Source organism: Anomaloglossus baeobatrachus, chromosome 3 (genome assembly GCF_048569485.1).
Source record: "Anomaloglossus baeobatrachus isolate aAnoBae1 chromosome 3, aAnoBae1.hap1, whole genome shotgun sequence".
NCBI classification, from domain to species: domain Eukaryota; kingdom Metazoa; phylum Chordata; class Amphibia; order Anura; family Aromobatidae; genus Anomaloglossus; species Anomaloglossus baeobatrachus.
The window spans coordinates 541,856,916-541,873,954 of NC_134355.1; the positions used below are offsets into that span (position 1 = coordinate 541,856,916).

Here is a 17,039-nt window from a genome sequence, read left to right on the forward strand (position 1 = left end):
ACTAGGAACTGCATCCTCACGAGTAATAAAATCAATAATAATAATAATAATCAACTCAGCAGCGGCGGTTCCACAACCTGAACAGCAACCGGCAGGTGGCATCACACAAATGACTTTAATCTCCCTTGTAAATATTCCCTATTAAAAAGCACCCAGGGCACGGGACCGGGCAACGGCCTCCAAAGAGACATTCCCCAGTGATACACTGCCCGGGACCGAGTACCCCATTTCCTGGGCGACACAATAATAGATGGTACCCAGCACCATCCATAACCCATAAGCCATATTGCTAGTTACTTAACATATATTTCATAAATACCTTGTGGCATAAACGATTAATGGATGCATATTATTGCTGCATTTCTCACCTATAGGCTTCCAAGAAATTAAATTATGCCTCCCAGTCCACGTTTATAATACATTTTCCACAATGGTAGCATACTCTACTAACCTTTTTTGCTGCCGACAGATGTGCACCGGCTGCAAAGAGACAAAAGAAAAACACTCTTTTAGGCCTCTTTCTGACTATTGAAGCCCTTTGGGCACATTGAGAGAAAGCCCTTATATGTCACAGTTCTTATTCCAGTGAAATGACTCCCATTGGCTTGAGAAAACACGATCCTATAAATACTACATGTTGCTAGATATATATAATTGCTATTAACTAATATCTGTTTGCAGATCCAGCTTCTGGCTCTTCTATCGACTGGATATATGATGAAGGCATTAAGTACTCATTTGGATTTGAGCTCCGCGATGAAGGTCTATTTGGTTTTCTGCTTCCTGAGCATGATATAGAACCAACCTGCAGGGAGACCATGTTGGCTGTGAAAAGCATTGCCAGCTATCTCATTGATAAGGAGATTTAAGACACTGCGTAGCACATCGCTTCATTTTACACATCACTTCAAAGCTTTCTCTTTTTCTTCACTTTCTTTAAAATAATGACAGTAAAATATTTTATTATTTTTATGCAATAACATAATCTGAGATTAATCACCTTCAATAAAGTTTTATTTTGCATTTTTTGCACCTAAGTTGTAGTCTTTTTTATAATGTGTGTCAGTATGTAAAATGTCTTATCTTCATATTAAAGCCCATAGCTAAATAAAGGCTTTCTCAGAGATTTCAAAGTTTTAAAAGCTAATGTGCAGTTAATGGGCAAGAAACAAAAAAGTAAAGTCACTTAAAAGGAACCTGTCACCAGGTTTTTTCCTTATAATCTGTGGCCACCAGGAATAAGCTCTTATATATAGCATTCCAGAATGCTGTATATAAGAGCCAGGCCACTCTGTAGAACATAAAAATGACCCTTATTATACTCACTTAGGCGGCAATCCGGTCCGATGGGCGTCGCTCCTCTCGGTTTAGCACCTCCTCCACCTTTTGCGATCACCATTTTCTTGGCCAGGCCTTTGTGCATGACATGTCCTGTGTCATCCACACAGAAGCCTCCATTGTGCTCTTGTGCATGCACACTTTGATTTGCCCTGCTGAGGTCATATCAAAGTACTAAAGTGCGAATGCACGTGTGGTCTTTGACCTTTTCTCACACCAGCACATTACAGTACTTTGCTGTTGGTGTTTTGTTACGCTCTACAGAGCTGCCTGGGCACTTATAGACAGTACTCTGGAATGCTGTATATAAGAGCTTACTGGTGGTGGCTGCAGTTCATAAGGGAAAAACCTGGTGACATGTTCCCTTTCAAAATAAAATGGGGACATTAAAGGGGTGTTCCCAGAAAGATATCACTGGGATGAAAGATAACAACTTACTGATATCTGAGGGTATCATCAATCCCAAGAACACAGATCTCCAGAAAATATCTGAATAGAGCAAAGGGTAAGCATGCGCAGCTCAGCTCCATTCATTGTTTGTAGGGCAGCTGGATATATTGTAGCACTGTACTCAGCTTTCTGTAGAAGTCTCATTGACAATGAATAGAATGGTGGGAACATGGGCAACTTGCACGCCAATCAGATGGGCTCTGTAGGATCCATTCTTGGAAATACTTGTGGTCACTGCAGTGGTACTCCCAGAGATCAGTAACATTTATCCTAATGTAAGGTGATATCTTTCAATTGTTGAAAAATCCCTACTTCACTTCTTACAAAAACCTTTGTATAAGTTCATCTGAAGATGAGCATACAGTTTTATGGCCCTCTATACAAGTTAGTGTAAAGGCCCCGTTACACGCAATGACATATCTAACGATATATCACCGGGGTCACGTATTCCGAACGCACATCCGGCATCGTTAGCGACGTCGTTGCGTGTGAGAGCAAGGAGTGACCGTTAACGATAGAAAATACTCACCTTATCCTCCATCGTTGACACGTCATTTCTTTTTAAAAAATCGTTGATTGTTGAGCACGCAGGTTGTTCGTCGTTCCCGAGGCAGCACACATCGCTACGTGTGACACCTTGGGAACGACGAACTACAGCTTACCTGCGGCCACTGGAAATGCGGAAGGAAGGAGGTGGGTGGGATGTTACGTCCCGCTCATCTCCGCCCCTTCGCTTCTATTGGGCGGCCACTTAGTGACGCTGTTGTGACGCCGATCGAACCTCCCCCTTAGAAAGGAGGCGGTTCGCGGGCCACAGCGACGTCGCTAGGCAGGTAAGTACGCATGACTGCTCTTAACGATGCTGTGCGCCACGGGCAGTGATTTGCCTGTGACGCACAAACGACGGGGGCGGGTATGCTCGCAAGCGATATCGCTTGCGATATCGCTGCGTGTAATGGAGTCTTTAGGTTAATAGTAACACACATTAATACGAAGAAGTTAAGGCAAAAGCAACAAAAATACCCAGAAAAATAAAGGGAAAAACTCCAAAATGCTATAGAAATTCTACAAAAAACATGGAGTCAAATATCCACCAATAAAATAAGAATGAAATTTATTGAACATAATATAATACGCAATTACATATAAAGATAATGTGACACTAAAATCAAGGGTAAAGACTCAATTATGAGGATGTGAGGCACCAATATATTATGTAAGTAGGATAATAAGCTGCACACTAACCACTATCAAAATATAAACATGAAAAATGGTAAAGCATTACTGCTATAGAGATACTATGAACAATGAAAAATACATTTAGCTATCTGGAAAAAATTAATTACATGAAAAATGGTATTGCAAAAACTGCTATGAATATTTTAAAATAGTAGAGATGTTTAGTAAATGTATTGGTCAATGCAAATGAGCCCGAAACCAACGACAAGGTAATCTCTATGAGATCTATTTAAGATCATGAATAGAGTCTGGTAAAACTGCTATGAATATTTGAAAGTAATAGCCATGTTAATCAAATGTATTGATCATTGCAAATGAAATCGAAAACCAACAACAAGATTTCTGAATAGCATGCAGTTTCTTCTGACTGAGGACCCAGAACCCCGCCCTATTACCAGACTCTATTCCCGATCCTATATAGCCAGGAGCCTGTCTGACCATACTTGCAGATTTTTAATAGCACATAGATAGAGGCATTAAGGTTAGGTTCCCGGAAAATTATAGATTACCTTGTCGTTGGTTTCGTGCTCATTTGCATTGATCAATACATTTTCTAAACATCTCTACTACTTTCAAATATTCATAGCCGTTTTGCAATACCATTTTTCATGTATTTCATTTTTTTCCAGATAGCTAGATGTATTTTTCATTGTTCATAGTATCCCTATAACAGTAATGCTTTACCATTTTTCATGTTTATATTTTGATAGTGGTTAGTGTGCAGCTTATTATCCTTATTATAGTCATGTATTTTTCGGCTAGCACCTAATTCACACATATAGGTGTTCCAGTCAGTCTTTTTTCTGAATAATATATTATGTAAGGACAGGCAGCATGCTGGACATAGACGAGAAATAATGCATGTAGTGGCCGAGTGATAGAGTAGAAAACACACCACATGGGATTGGGAACAATAGTAAAACCTATTCAAGTGGACCGTCAAATAGCAAAACAGCACACTTACCCATTAATCCCTGTATTGGCCCGTGCACCAGCAGCCCCAAAGCGCGTTACGCGTGGGATTCTTCAGGGGGTTGTACTGTATGCCATCCAGCCTTTATATATTGATCTCCCCAGGTGGTATGCATAAGGCCGAATTAAGCACCCATGTCAGAATCCACATCACTTCAGGCAATCCATGTGACATGGCTGGAAAATCCCTGGTGACGTCAATGGCCTGTGTGCATCACAGGAAGTGCTGACAGCAATGCACACAGGTCGTGAGCCTGGGACTGTGCACAAGTGGCATGCCCTTTTTTAAAAGTCAAATTGCAAATATAATAAATAAAGGAGAAAAGCTCCTGGGGAGACAACAGGCATGAATAGGGTCATATCAGATGGATAAGATAGGTATAACGATAGGTATTCGCTGGGCGGGTTGTGGAAAGCCACAACTGCTAAAAGCACATATATAAAATCCAATTGCTGCTGCAGTCCCCATGCAAGATACGGGTTTGGAGAGAAAAGAAGTGGTTAATATATTGCGCTGCCATTCCAATAAGGCTTGACATAAAGATGACTTTGGTGATTTATTCTATGTACTGGCCGTGGCTCCTTCTTCAGGAGAATTGTAATGTATGATTGCTCCTGAAGAAGACTTCACAGCTCCAAAACACATAGAATAAATCACCAAAGTTATCTGTGTGTCAAGCCTTATTGGAACAGCAGCGCAGTACATTAACCCCTTCTTTTCTCTCCAATCCAATAAGAAAAGGAGGAAATGTACAGTCTGAAGTTCTGAATGGATATTAAAACCATGATTCTATATATAATTGGATATGAAAATAGAGAAGAATATGAAGATAGAGCATGAAAAGTGACAATAATTTGCATATCCAAGTGTGTTCATGAATTGAATAATAGACAAAGTGCATTATTGACAACCAGAGAAGAAAAAATCCTCTAACAAATATACAGTCATGGCCAAAAGTGTTGGCACCCTTGAAATTCTTCCAGAAAATGATATATTTCTCTAGAAAAAGTTTATTTGCATAAAGAATCCTCCACTCTACTTTGTTCATTAATTTATTACTTCAAAATAAATCCTGGAAATTCAGATGTAATCCAATCATGAATAAAGAATTTCCCATACTATTTCATTTTTTTTCATGTCTGTGTCTTTTTTTTAACTGTACTTGCCAGGTTAGTAATAAGGGTGTTTGATGTACTCCTATCCATTACTAACCCCTGGGCTTGATGTCAGCTGTCAATACACAGCTGACATCAACCCCACAAGTATTTCCCTGATTACCAATGCACCAGGGCAATCAGGAAGAGCCAGGCAAAGCACCAGAATTGGCGCAACTTCTGGGGCAACTACAGGGTGATAGTTTTAGGCTGGGATGGGCCAAATAACCATGGTGCTTCCCACCCTGATAATACCAGCTCCCAGCTGTTTGCTTTATCTTTGCTGATTATCAAAAATAGGGCAGAACCCATGTCGGTTTTCAGAATAATTTAATATAAATAATTTTTAAAATTGGGGTGGGATCTCCTGTATTTTTGATAACTAGCTAACGTAAAGCTGACAGCTGAGAGTTGCAACCCACAATCCTCTGTTTTACCTGAGCTTGTTATCAAAAATAGACAGTAGCACACACCATTTTTATTATTATTTATTCCATATCCATATGTTTGCAGAGTAATTGCACCCATTTTATTTTCTTTTGCACCCCCCTAGTCCTTACTACAACCATTTTACAGCCATTTTACAGCATAGAAGTTCAGGTTTCCATTGATTTATATAAGGTTCAGGGTCTGGGGTAAAGTTTGGGTCAATTCCAGGTCCCAAACCACCAAATTTTTAACTAAAGCTTGCCCGAGTCCAGCAAACCTGAACTTCCACAGGTCCATTCATCTCTACTTTTTATATGCACTTAGCACTTTAACAGGCTTTTTTCCTCCCTTTCTTATTATATGGGAAATTTGCTCTTTTCAAAAACAGTGTTTCACGTTTGCACATGCCCCCCATGATTCCAAAACCTGTGTGAATCACCAATGGCATCCTCCTGTGCAACACACGGGCAGATGATGTCCACGGGAAGTTCCCCAGAACAACCACATTACATGGATTACTGTAAGTGATGTGCACTTCAGCATGGGTGCCTAATGCGGCCTTCTCCATAACACCAGGGGAGGCCAATATAGTAAAGGTTAGATGTATACAGTACAGTACAACCCCCTGAAGAAGCCCACGCTTCATCTACTAAAGAATAAATCTACCTCATCTACTAAAGAATAAATTGAATTTAAACTTCTAATTCTTTATCTCCCCCAACATTCTTTATCAGGAGGCCTCTAGTCTACACATTAAGGGGCATGTCTTGCCGGTATTGGTGGGTTTGGTTGAGTTGGATCCAACATATCCTTGTCACCCTGAGATACTGCAGACATCGTTTCAGGGACTTTACTTCATGAATGCAGCTATTTTTGCTCACCTATGTATACTGTTGTGACCATGACGTATAAAACAATTATAAATTTACTAACTCATGCTATGTCATGTAACTGATTTGTTAATTGAAGGGAACCTGTCAAGTGCCTTATGACATCAAAGCCAGCAGCAATCACATGTGTACCTCAAATTTCTCTTGCTAACCAACCCTGAATAACATAATTCTCTAAAATCATTGTGTGAAAAAACATTTATTACCTCTGTTTTTGTATGCGAGTTAGGGCCTTGACTAATTGAAGGGGCATTGTTTCCTCAGACTAGTCAGCCCCTGTGGACATGATGACATGATTTCATGAGCCGGTGTCATCACAGATCTTGGAGATCTTGTGCATGTTTGCGACTTATTCAGAGAGGCTCACTACTTATGATTGGACGTGCAGTTGTTTTTCGATCATGCACAGTGCGCCTCTCTGAAGCCAGGACACTACACCTCGGTTGAGAGGCACACTGACATTCCTGAAATGAGCTGCGCACATATGCACGTTTTCCAGGAGCTGGCTATGACGCTGGCTTATGGAAAGCATGTCATCAGGATAACAGGGGCGTGATAACATGGAAAGAGGGCCAACTAGTCTGGGGAAACCAACGCCCCATCGACTAGCCAAGGCCCTAATTTACAAATGAAAAACAGAGGTAATAAATGCTTTTTTTACACATTGATTTAAGACAATGATGTTGTACAAGGCTGGTTTGGAAGGGAATTTTGACTTGAAAATGTGAATGCTGCTGGCTTGGATGGTATAATGGACCTGATGGGTTCCCTTTAAGTTCCTTCTTTATACTTCACTGGCACTGGGGACATGACATGCTTTCCCTACAGGTCTTCAGACTGGTGGAACTAATTGCTCTGAAATAACACACATATCACATGTACAACTGACACAACATACTGCTATGCTTATCATTATAACAAGATTCAGGGATAACATTTTTCAGTTCAGTTTACTTTTTTATCTCATCAGTTAATAGATAAGGATTTTAATTTGTGACCAACAGTATTTAAACTGTAACTTTTGTACTTGGGTCATGATTATATTTCACTAGTCACACCCTGTTATAAAACCTTAACAAAAGGTCAATTAGTAAGTAGTAAATTAAGAAAATACTTATGGAAAATAAACATATTTATTAATCCCTTCATAAGAGGCACCAACTACTTTTACCTTGTTGGTCACATTTAATATTGTTAGGTTGACCTAACGGTCACAGCTGTTGCCAGCGATGTCCGAATGCAGAGAAGGTACCGGTGACCCCCCCTCTGCTACTCCGTCTCAATGAAAACAAGCGAACGCCGTTATACACATAAGACTGGAGATGTGCGGCTCCGAATAGAAAGTGTATTGGTATTGTTTACATTACAAAGTTATACAAAGTTGATTAGGGCGTAACTATGCAACATACATATTCATTAAAGGCGTGAATTACATATTCCCAGCAAGAGAAATTAATATAATGACTTATACTCCAATAACAAGATGTTTTTCAGTCGTCTCTAAGTCAAAACATTCTGCGTCCTTGAAGTTGGTCTCACAGTTTATTACGCAAATAAGTCTGGTTTGGTCTTGCCAGGGAGAATGAATTTCTATTATTTTTCTAAGTCAGTGAAAAAGGTTAACTCTTTCCTCACAATCCCCCCTATTGGCGTGATTGATGGACAGGGGGCCATCGAGAAGCTTTGGACTATAGAGAAAGCAGGCTAGCCTCCAGATACTTTCTGAGCCGCGGGTGTGCTCAGGGAGTGTCGTCTCACATCCGTCACCCAGGACTGCCTGCATGCCTCTCGATAGGAGTCTCATCATGATACGCCAAGGTGATTTCTAGAGGAAAGAGTAGAGAAGAGAAAAAAGGCATATTAGTGATTTCTTACGGGTGCTGAATAATCATTGTATCTACATTGCTTCAAGCAGCGGGAAAACAAAGCCATTAGCAACTTGAACACTACATAAGCAACTAGTAAACAGAGTAACACTTGGAACACTGATAGTCTGTTGTAACAGCCTCCCCATTGAAACACTTTGTTTATTGGGACTGGTATGGCTAAGTATGGCATGGAAGAGGCTGTCACAAGTGCGTGTGTACATATCCAGCAGTCTGTGATCTCAAGTTTTTTCAGCTAACACTTCATGATGGGTCTCAAATGAATTCTGCCGTGGTGTAGAAGGCCCCAAAAAGGGAGTACACATAGAAATACTTATCAGCAGTATTAGGCCTTCTTGCAGTGGCTGGCATGGACCCATGTCGATCTCCCCTCAAGTTTGACGGAGGTTGGAGTGGTCAGCTGGACAGTCAAAGGCCCATCGAATCGTGGCTCAAGGGTCTTTCTCACGTGCTTCTTTAGGTAGACCCGGTCACCAGGCTTTAGAGAGTGGGTTCCTGGAATGGCATCAGGATCAGGTAGAGAAGAGTAGACCCTTTGGTGGGTTTCAGTTAGTCTGTTCTGCAGGGAAACAACATAAGATGTTAGGCTATCACATTGCAGGTGTAACTCCTGCGGGAAGTAGCATCCTAATCTGGGTGCACTACCAAAGAGTATTTCAAATGGTGAGAGCCTGTGCTTTCCCTGCGGGGTAGTCCTTATAGAGTAAAGAGCTATGGGGAGACATTCTGTCCATGGTCTACCAGTCTCCTCCACTGCCTTGGCTAGTTTGAGCTTTAGAGTCCCATTTAACCTTTCCACTTTCCCTGATGACTGTGGGTGGTAAGGTGTGTGTAAGGCTGACTGAATGCCTAACAGGGCACAGGTGTTCTGGAAAACTTGTCCAGTGAAATGAGTACCTCGGTCTGACTCTATGACTTCAGGGAGTCCAAACCGGGGTACCAGCTCACAGGCCAATTTCTTTGCTGTAATACGGGCCGTGGCTGAGCTGACAGGGTAGGCCTCTGGCCATCCTGAGAAGAGGTCTACACAGACAAGTACAAACTCGTAGATGCCATGTCTTGGCAACTGTATATAGTCTATTTGTACTCTTTGGAATGGGGCAAACGTCTTTGGCATGTGTCTTTGCGGGGTTTTAGTTAGCTGGCCTGGATTGTGTTGTTGACAGATGTGACAATCCTTTATTCTCTGGGAGGCGTATTGTCTGAAGCCGGGGGCTACCCAATATGGTTGCATCTGGTTCATGATTGAGTTTGTGCTTCCATGTGTGGGGTAGTGGAGTACTTGGAAAATGGCAGGGAACCAACTGCGTGGCAGGACGGGAAGTCCGTTTAAGCGCCAAATCCCCTCCACCTTTTCTGCCCCCTTGGCCCGCCATCCGGCCTTTTCTTCCTCAGAGGCGTTTTCTTGTGTCTCAAAGAGGTTCTGCATTTCTGCTTGCTTTGCATCCTACTTCTGCCAGAAAGGTAAGCATTTCTCTTCACTAGGGAAGCACAGTAGTAAATCATCCACGTACTGGTAGATGTACTGCGAGAGGTAGCGGGAGGGGGGATTGTCTCAGCTGCGGTGGCGTAATTCCAGGCTTGACTGAAACTTTTACTGTGGGCACGGGTAGTGTGCCGAGGTCAGTTTTTTATGTGGACCAGAGTTTTGCAGGAACTTGTAGAAGTATTGGATCCGTGTTTACTTCACGTGTAACATCAGATTCTGGTTGATCTTCTATCATCTGGAGAGTGCACAGGACTTCTTCTGGGATATCTTTTGGAATTTGCAGGATAGCAGATCCATCTTCATTGTAGACAATCTGAGCTTGTAGTCTTGATAGTAGATCGGCTCCCACTAGGGCATCTCCACCCAGGGGGGACACTAAGAATTTAGACACGAACATGTGTGGTCCCAGTTTCACCTTCAGTGGATGTGTTATTGGGATTATCTGGGCTTGTCCATCAAATCCGGATACTACAGTAGCTTCAGATGAGATGGATCCTTCAGGCACTAGGTTCCTGGGGTTCAGGAGCGTGAGGCTCCTGAGTCCACCAAAGCTCTTATTTCCTTGTTGCCAATGTGAAGGGGGACATGTATAAATGGACCTCTGGCATCCCTATCCCGTGCTGCCGCAAGTCAGGCAGTCTTCTCCTCCTGACTCTCGGGTCGGTTTTGAGTGTCCCTCTTCTTCTTTCTACAGTCTCTGATCACGTCCTCTGACTCCACAATAGTAGCAGGTCGGAGCCTTCTTTCTTGTACCTTCTGGCTGGCCGTCCACTGCTGCTATGACAACTTTCTTGTTGCTCCTTTTATCCTTTGCGTCGGTTTCTAAGCCACTTGCTTTGTTGACTAGAAGATCTATGTCTTCCATGTTCCTCCATTCTGGGCAGCACGCTTTCAATCTTTCTGCCAGAGGTGCATGTATTCCATCCATGAAGGATCTTACCATCAGGCGACGTATTGCACCCGCTTGTAAGTCCAGCCCTTCATTTGCGAATGACTGCATCAATCTGTAGTAAAATAAGCTGACATTCTGCACAGGACCTTGATGCACTGGTCCCATTGTGCCCTTAGTTCTTTGCTCCTGGGCGCAGAAGAGACTGAGTCTTATCATGAAGTCTTGGCCCGATTCCACATTACGGGTATCGTCCGGAGCATGTCCTGTCAGGTGGGCAGTGAGTTTGGCATACAGTTCGGGAGACATTTTAACTCTACACAAACCTTCCATGTCCAACCAAGTGCTTCTGTAGGAGACCTGTATTTGGTTCAGGTAACGTGAAAAACTGACTGGGTTTCTAGTCGGGTCTGGAGCATTTTGCTCTTCTTTCCACTACGGGATAAAGAGGCACTGGTGCTGTGGCTTGTGGCTTGTAGCTTGTGCTGTGGGGCTGCACAGGCTAGGCATGTTTCACTCCAGTCCGGATTTTGTTGGCTACAGTTTGTGCAGGTCCATTCCGGGGATCCTGCTATTTTTGGAGCTGTTCCAGGAGTAGCTGACAGGTACGGAGGAGGCTGCTGATTCTTATTAGCCTTCTTCGCAGCTTCTTCCCATGTGTCTGATTCTTCATGGTATATCCAACCTTGATCGTGGGCTGTTTTTGCCATGTCAGAAAGAGTTCTGACTAGTTCAGTCCATGATTTATCTGCTATCACTCCTGCTCTAGTAGCTGTTATTGTATCCCATTTGTTGGGGTCCAATTGATCCTTCCCCTTCAATCCAAATGTCTTGAAAACTTCCTTGGACTGACTGGCTGTTCTTTTGCCATGATAACACGTAATGAGATGTTGCAGGGTGCATCCAGCTCTTCTGTCTTTTGATATTCGTTGCCCATTCTTCTTCTTCTATCTTCTTCAGCTTTTAGACCCTTGAACGTCCTTTGGACTAAACCTACCTATCCTGGAGATACTCAGAGACTAACTCCTTTTGTATTCCTACCTAAGGTGAGGTCTAGAACCACCTTTCCTGGAAGTACCCAAAGACTGATTCTTGATGTGTATTCCTACTGAAAGGTGGTGTCCTAACTTCAGAGGGGGCTGAGAATGTTGAATGGCGCTGGGTTACCCTTCTTGTAACAGAGATACACTCTATATCCGATAGCAATGGCAAACAGGGCTATTCCCACTAACACTAGGGCAGTGAATATCACATCCATTGGACAGAGCAGGTACACTATTCCCTTTCAACACTCACTGATGTATGGGATCTATGACAACCAACAAGGACAACAGCACAGAAGTAAAGCGCAGGAGAGCAGACACACGGAGAGGCAGAGAAACACAGAGAAACAAACAAACAAGGCACAGAAAACATCAGCTGGCAAGGCTCTCTCAGAGTTCAGTGGAAACCCGCCAATAACCCAGTTTCTACTCACAGTGTACCATTTTGCGCGTTGAGGAGAGGGGAGATCAGATGTGGGGAGCATAAAGAGAAGAATAAGGTTCAACTCTTACCTGGCCAGGTGTTTCTGGTCCCCACGTCTGGTCCACTCCTCCTCTGAATGGCAAGATAGTCCACTGCGTCCTGGGATTAGAAACACGGGTCCCTGCTTTTCGGGCGCCAGATAATGTTAGGTTGACCTAACGGTCACAGCTGTTGCCAGCGATGTCCGAATGCAGAGAAGGTACCGGTGACCCCCCCTCTGCTACTCCGTCTCAATGAAAACAAGCGAACGCCGTTATACACATAAGACTGGAGATGTGCGGCTCCGAATAGAAAGTGTATTGGTATTGTTTACATTACAAAGTTATACAAAGTTGATTAGGGCGTAACTATGCAACATACATATTCATTAAAGGCGTGAATTACATATTCCCAGCAAGAGAAATTAATATAATGACTTATACTCCAATAACAAGATGTTTTTCAGTCGTCTCTAAGTCAAAACATTCTGCGTCCTTGAAGTTGGTCTCACAGTTTATTACGCAAATAAGTCTGGTTTGGTCTTGCCAGGGAGAATGAATTTCTATTATTTTTCTAAGTCAGTGAAAAAGGTTAACTCTTTCCTCACAATATATAGCCTCAAACCTAGTCATGAATCATACATTGATATCCCTCCTCACCCACCTACTATTAATGTTATATATGGTTGTGTTTCCATGGGAAAATAGTTTTTTAGTAATTCTATACTTGAGAGACTGCTCTATTAATGTTTTCACATTTGCAGTATGTTCTTTAAGCTTGACATTATTTAATACTGTTTCTGCTGCAATTTATCACAGTAATTTATACAGTGTATCACAAAAGTGAGTACACCCCTCACATTTACAAGAGCTCAGAGAATTTTTCGTAATGTGGTGCCATGTTGATCTTCCAGTGACCAGTATAAGGGGTACTTTGCAAGCTGCAACATCGCAAGCCGATGCTGTGATGTTGAACGCGATAGTCCCTGCCCCCGTCACAGCAGCGATATCTTGTGATTGCTGCCATAGCAAACATTATCGCTACGGCAGCATCACACGCACATACCTGTCCTGCGACGTTGCTCTGGCCAGCTACCCGCCTCCTTATTAAGGGGGCGGGTCGTGCGGCATCATATAGGCAGGTGGCCAATAGAAGCGGAGGGGCGGAGATGAGCGGGAGGTAAACATCCCGCCTCCCTCCTTCCTTCTGCAGAGCCGGAGTGAGACACGGTGATGCAGATAGGAGATGTTCCTCGCTCCTGCGGCTTCTCACACAGCGATGTGGGCTGCCGCAGGAACGATGAACAGCATCGCACCTATCGCTGCTGCCAAATTATGGAAATGTCGGACCCTACACCGATGATACGATAACGACGCTTTTGCGCTCGTTAATCATATCCAAAAGGATTTACACACTACGATATCGACTGCGATGCCGGATGTGCGTCACTTTCAATTTGACCCCACCGATATCGCACCTGCGATGTCGTAGTGTGCAAAGCCCACCTAAGAGTGTATGAGAGATAACACCAAATTTAACACTTAACACATCTGCTCCCAATTCACACCTGAGACCTTGTAAGACTAATGATACCAGGGAGGTAAGAAGGCTAACTGGGCACAACTTGGCAATTTTTACCTAGGGGTGTACTCTCTTTCCTGCCAGTGGTTTTGACATTAACCCCTTAATGACCACGGGCAGTAATCTTACATCCTAGCAGTCATAGTGTTAGCCGGGGAAGATCGGCGCACATCTCAGCTGATTTCTACGGCTGACATGTGTGCCTGCAAGGCACAAGCGGAATCGCGTTCCGCTCGTTTCTTTTAATTCCTTAAATGGTGCTGTCAATATTAGACAGCGCCATTATAATAACGATCGCACTATAACGTTACTCACAAGGACTCCACCGGAAGTCACGTGACGTGATCACGTGGATCCGGTGGTTGTCATGGTAGCACAGGGTCATGTGATGACGCCTGTGCTCACATGACTAAGGTCCTGTAAACAAACAGCCGAGTACTGGCTGTTACAAGAGATGATAATTTCTCCCAGTCCTGAGCGATGCTGCTCTGATCGGGAGAAATGAATGAGCGATCAGACAGATGATCGTTATAGTCTCATATGGGAACTAGTAAAAAAAAGAAAAGTTTTAAAAAAAAAGTTTAGAAAAATTTAAAAACCCTAAAAGTTCAAATCATCCCCCATTAACCGCATTGAAAATTAAAGGGTTAAAAAAAATAAAAAATATAGACACATTTGGTATCATCATGTTCAGAAACGCCCGATCTATCAAAATATAGAGTCAATTATTCTGATTGGTAAACAGCTACCGGTAAAAAAAATTCCAAATGCCAAAATTATGTTTTTGGTCGCCATAAATTTTGCGCAAAATGCAATAACAGGCGATCAAAACGTAGCATCTGCGCAAAAATGCTACGGTTAAAAATGTCCACTCAAGACAAAGAAATAGCAGTCACTGAGCCTGAAAAATGAGAAAGCTACTGGTCGCAGAAAATGGCGCAAAACATACGCCACTTTTTTCGGACGAATTTCTGATATTTTTAACCCCTTAGATAAAAGTAAACCTTTTCATGTTTGGTGTCTACGAACTTGCACCGACCTTAGGCATCACACTGACATCAGTTTTACCATATAGTGAACACTGTTAATAAAATATCTCAAACACTATAGTGAGAGCGCACTTTTTTTGCAATTTTTCCGCATTTGGAATTTTTTTGCCATTTTCCAGTACACTATATGGAAAGTTTCATTTAAAAGTACACCTTGTTCCACACAAAATGAGCCCTCACATGACCATATTGACTGAAAAATAAAAAAAGTTATGTCTCTCGGAACAAGAATAGCAAAAAAACATGGAACGCACAAAATTTGCTGGTCGTGAAGGGGTTAATGACTGTGTGTTGAGTTATTTAGAGAGCACACTAAATTTCCACTGTTATACAAGCTGTGTACAGTGTTATACACTGAATACTTTACATTCTATAAAAGTATCATATCTTCAGGATATAGTAAAATATTTACAAAAATGTTAGGGGTGTACTCCCTTTTGTGATATACTGTATATGTCTATATGTTATGACATTCTAAACATTTCTCAGTGTTTATATAATTTACTATCATTATTTTTCATATAGTATAGTAGAATATTAGGGAACACATGTAGGGGACACAGCTAGCACGTTTACGAAAGTGCTCTTGTCAAATGAGAGCAAAGTCGAACTTTTTGAGCTAAATGAAAAATGTGTAAAACAAACACTGCTATAACCCTAAAACACCATCCCCACTGTCAAACATGTTGGTGGCAGCATCCTGCTGTAGGTATTCTTTTTGTCAGGGACAAGGAAGCTGGTTAATGGAAAGATAAATGTAGCTAAATACAGGAAAATCCTGGAGGTAAACTTGTTAGGTTGTGTGTGCACAGTGCATTTTGGATGCATTTTTGATGCAGATTTGGTGCAGACTTTGACACAAATCTGCCTGTCTATCTTTATGCCAGCAAAGTCAATGAGAAATCTGAAGTCAATGAGAAATCTGATGTGCTGTGCAAACTGTTGTTACAATTACTATTACTGATGTAGGTGAGTACTTAAATTGGGGCAAATACTTATTTCTTATAAATTGTTGTATGTCAGGATTGTAAAATGTATTTTTTTGATCTGCACTGGGGGTTGGGGACTTATATACAGCTTGCCAGACTGTAACCTTGTGACAGGTTCCCATTTAGCAGTTTTCTGTCCATTTTAGTTTATTAGTGTTGTACAACATTTACATCCAGCAGCTGAATCATACATAATGCTTGGTGGAAATGTAAGTCGTGTACAGGGTGGGCTCCCCAGTATACAGCAAAACCACGCACCAGGAAAAGGACTCTAGGCAGTTGGTTGATAAATGATTGTTTTACTTTACCAAAACAAAAAAAAACATGCAGAAAACAAAAAGAACAGAACAATATATTCACAAGGCCAAAAGCCTACACCCCTGTGCTGCGCCACTCGTAATGGAGATTTATACCGCCTTCTCACCAACTTTGCCTAACCAAGGGGTTGTCTAAACAATCGCCTAATACCTGGTAATCCCTCTGGGTAGCAGGAGTAATTGTGTGTATGTGTGCAAACACGCCCTACCAGTGGTGCAGCATAATATTTGCGTTTCTCATTGCGTCTTTCAACATCCCATTGCACTCAATGGATGAAAAGCGCAGTGAAAAACACGGGAATAATTGACATGCTGCGTTTTTGTGGCATCACAAAATTGTAGCTGAAAAAAACGCTGTGTGCAGACAGCAAAAATGAAAACTCATAGACTTTGCTGGGGAAGCAAAGTCATGCAGTTTTCTGAGCAAAACCGCACCCGAAAACTGCGCAAAAAACGCCGCAAAAAATGCACTGTGTGAACTTACCCTAAGAGCTTACAACTTATCTACCTAAACATAAACAAAACCCTCGAACCCCCCTAAATACCCTTGATTGCTGAAGCCTCACAGATAAGGCAGACGGTAAAAGTGGAAAGGCAAACCACACAGCTCAGCAACACAGTCCTAGAAATCTTCTAAAGCAACAGTCAATGCAAACAAGTGGCGCTGTCCCTTTAAAGTTTTAACTGTAACTGGCAAACTGACAAGGCAGAGCCAGCAAGTCCCACTGTGTATATAGTCGGCCTAAGCAGAATAGATATGTGTTTTGGTACCAAAATAAAGTGTTGTGTGCACGCACTCCTGGGCCCACCCTACCGTACCCGGGTACTGTGGTGTCCAGCTGTTAAAAATGGAGACTTGA

The 17,039-nt window shown here is 42.3% G+C and overlaps 1 protein-coding gene across 1 annotated transcript in view; it reads left to right on the forward strand.

The window, feature by feature from the left end:
• The window catches only part of LOC142295519 (mast cell carboxypeptidase A-like), a 29,937-nt gene extending 28,935 nt beyond the window's left edge, over positions 1-1,002 (forward strand). Inside the window, exon 11 of the mRNA XM_075338619.1 lies at positions 682-1,002. Coding sequence (XP_075194734.1) covers positions 682-869 — 188 coding nt within the window. The 3' untranslated portion in view covers positions 870-1,002. The remainder of the gene's footprint in view (positions 1-681) is intronic.
• Positions 1,003-17,039: the final 16,037 nt, after the last annotated feature.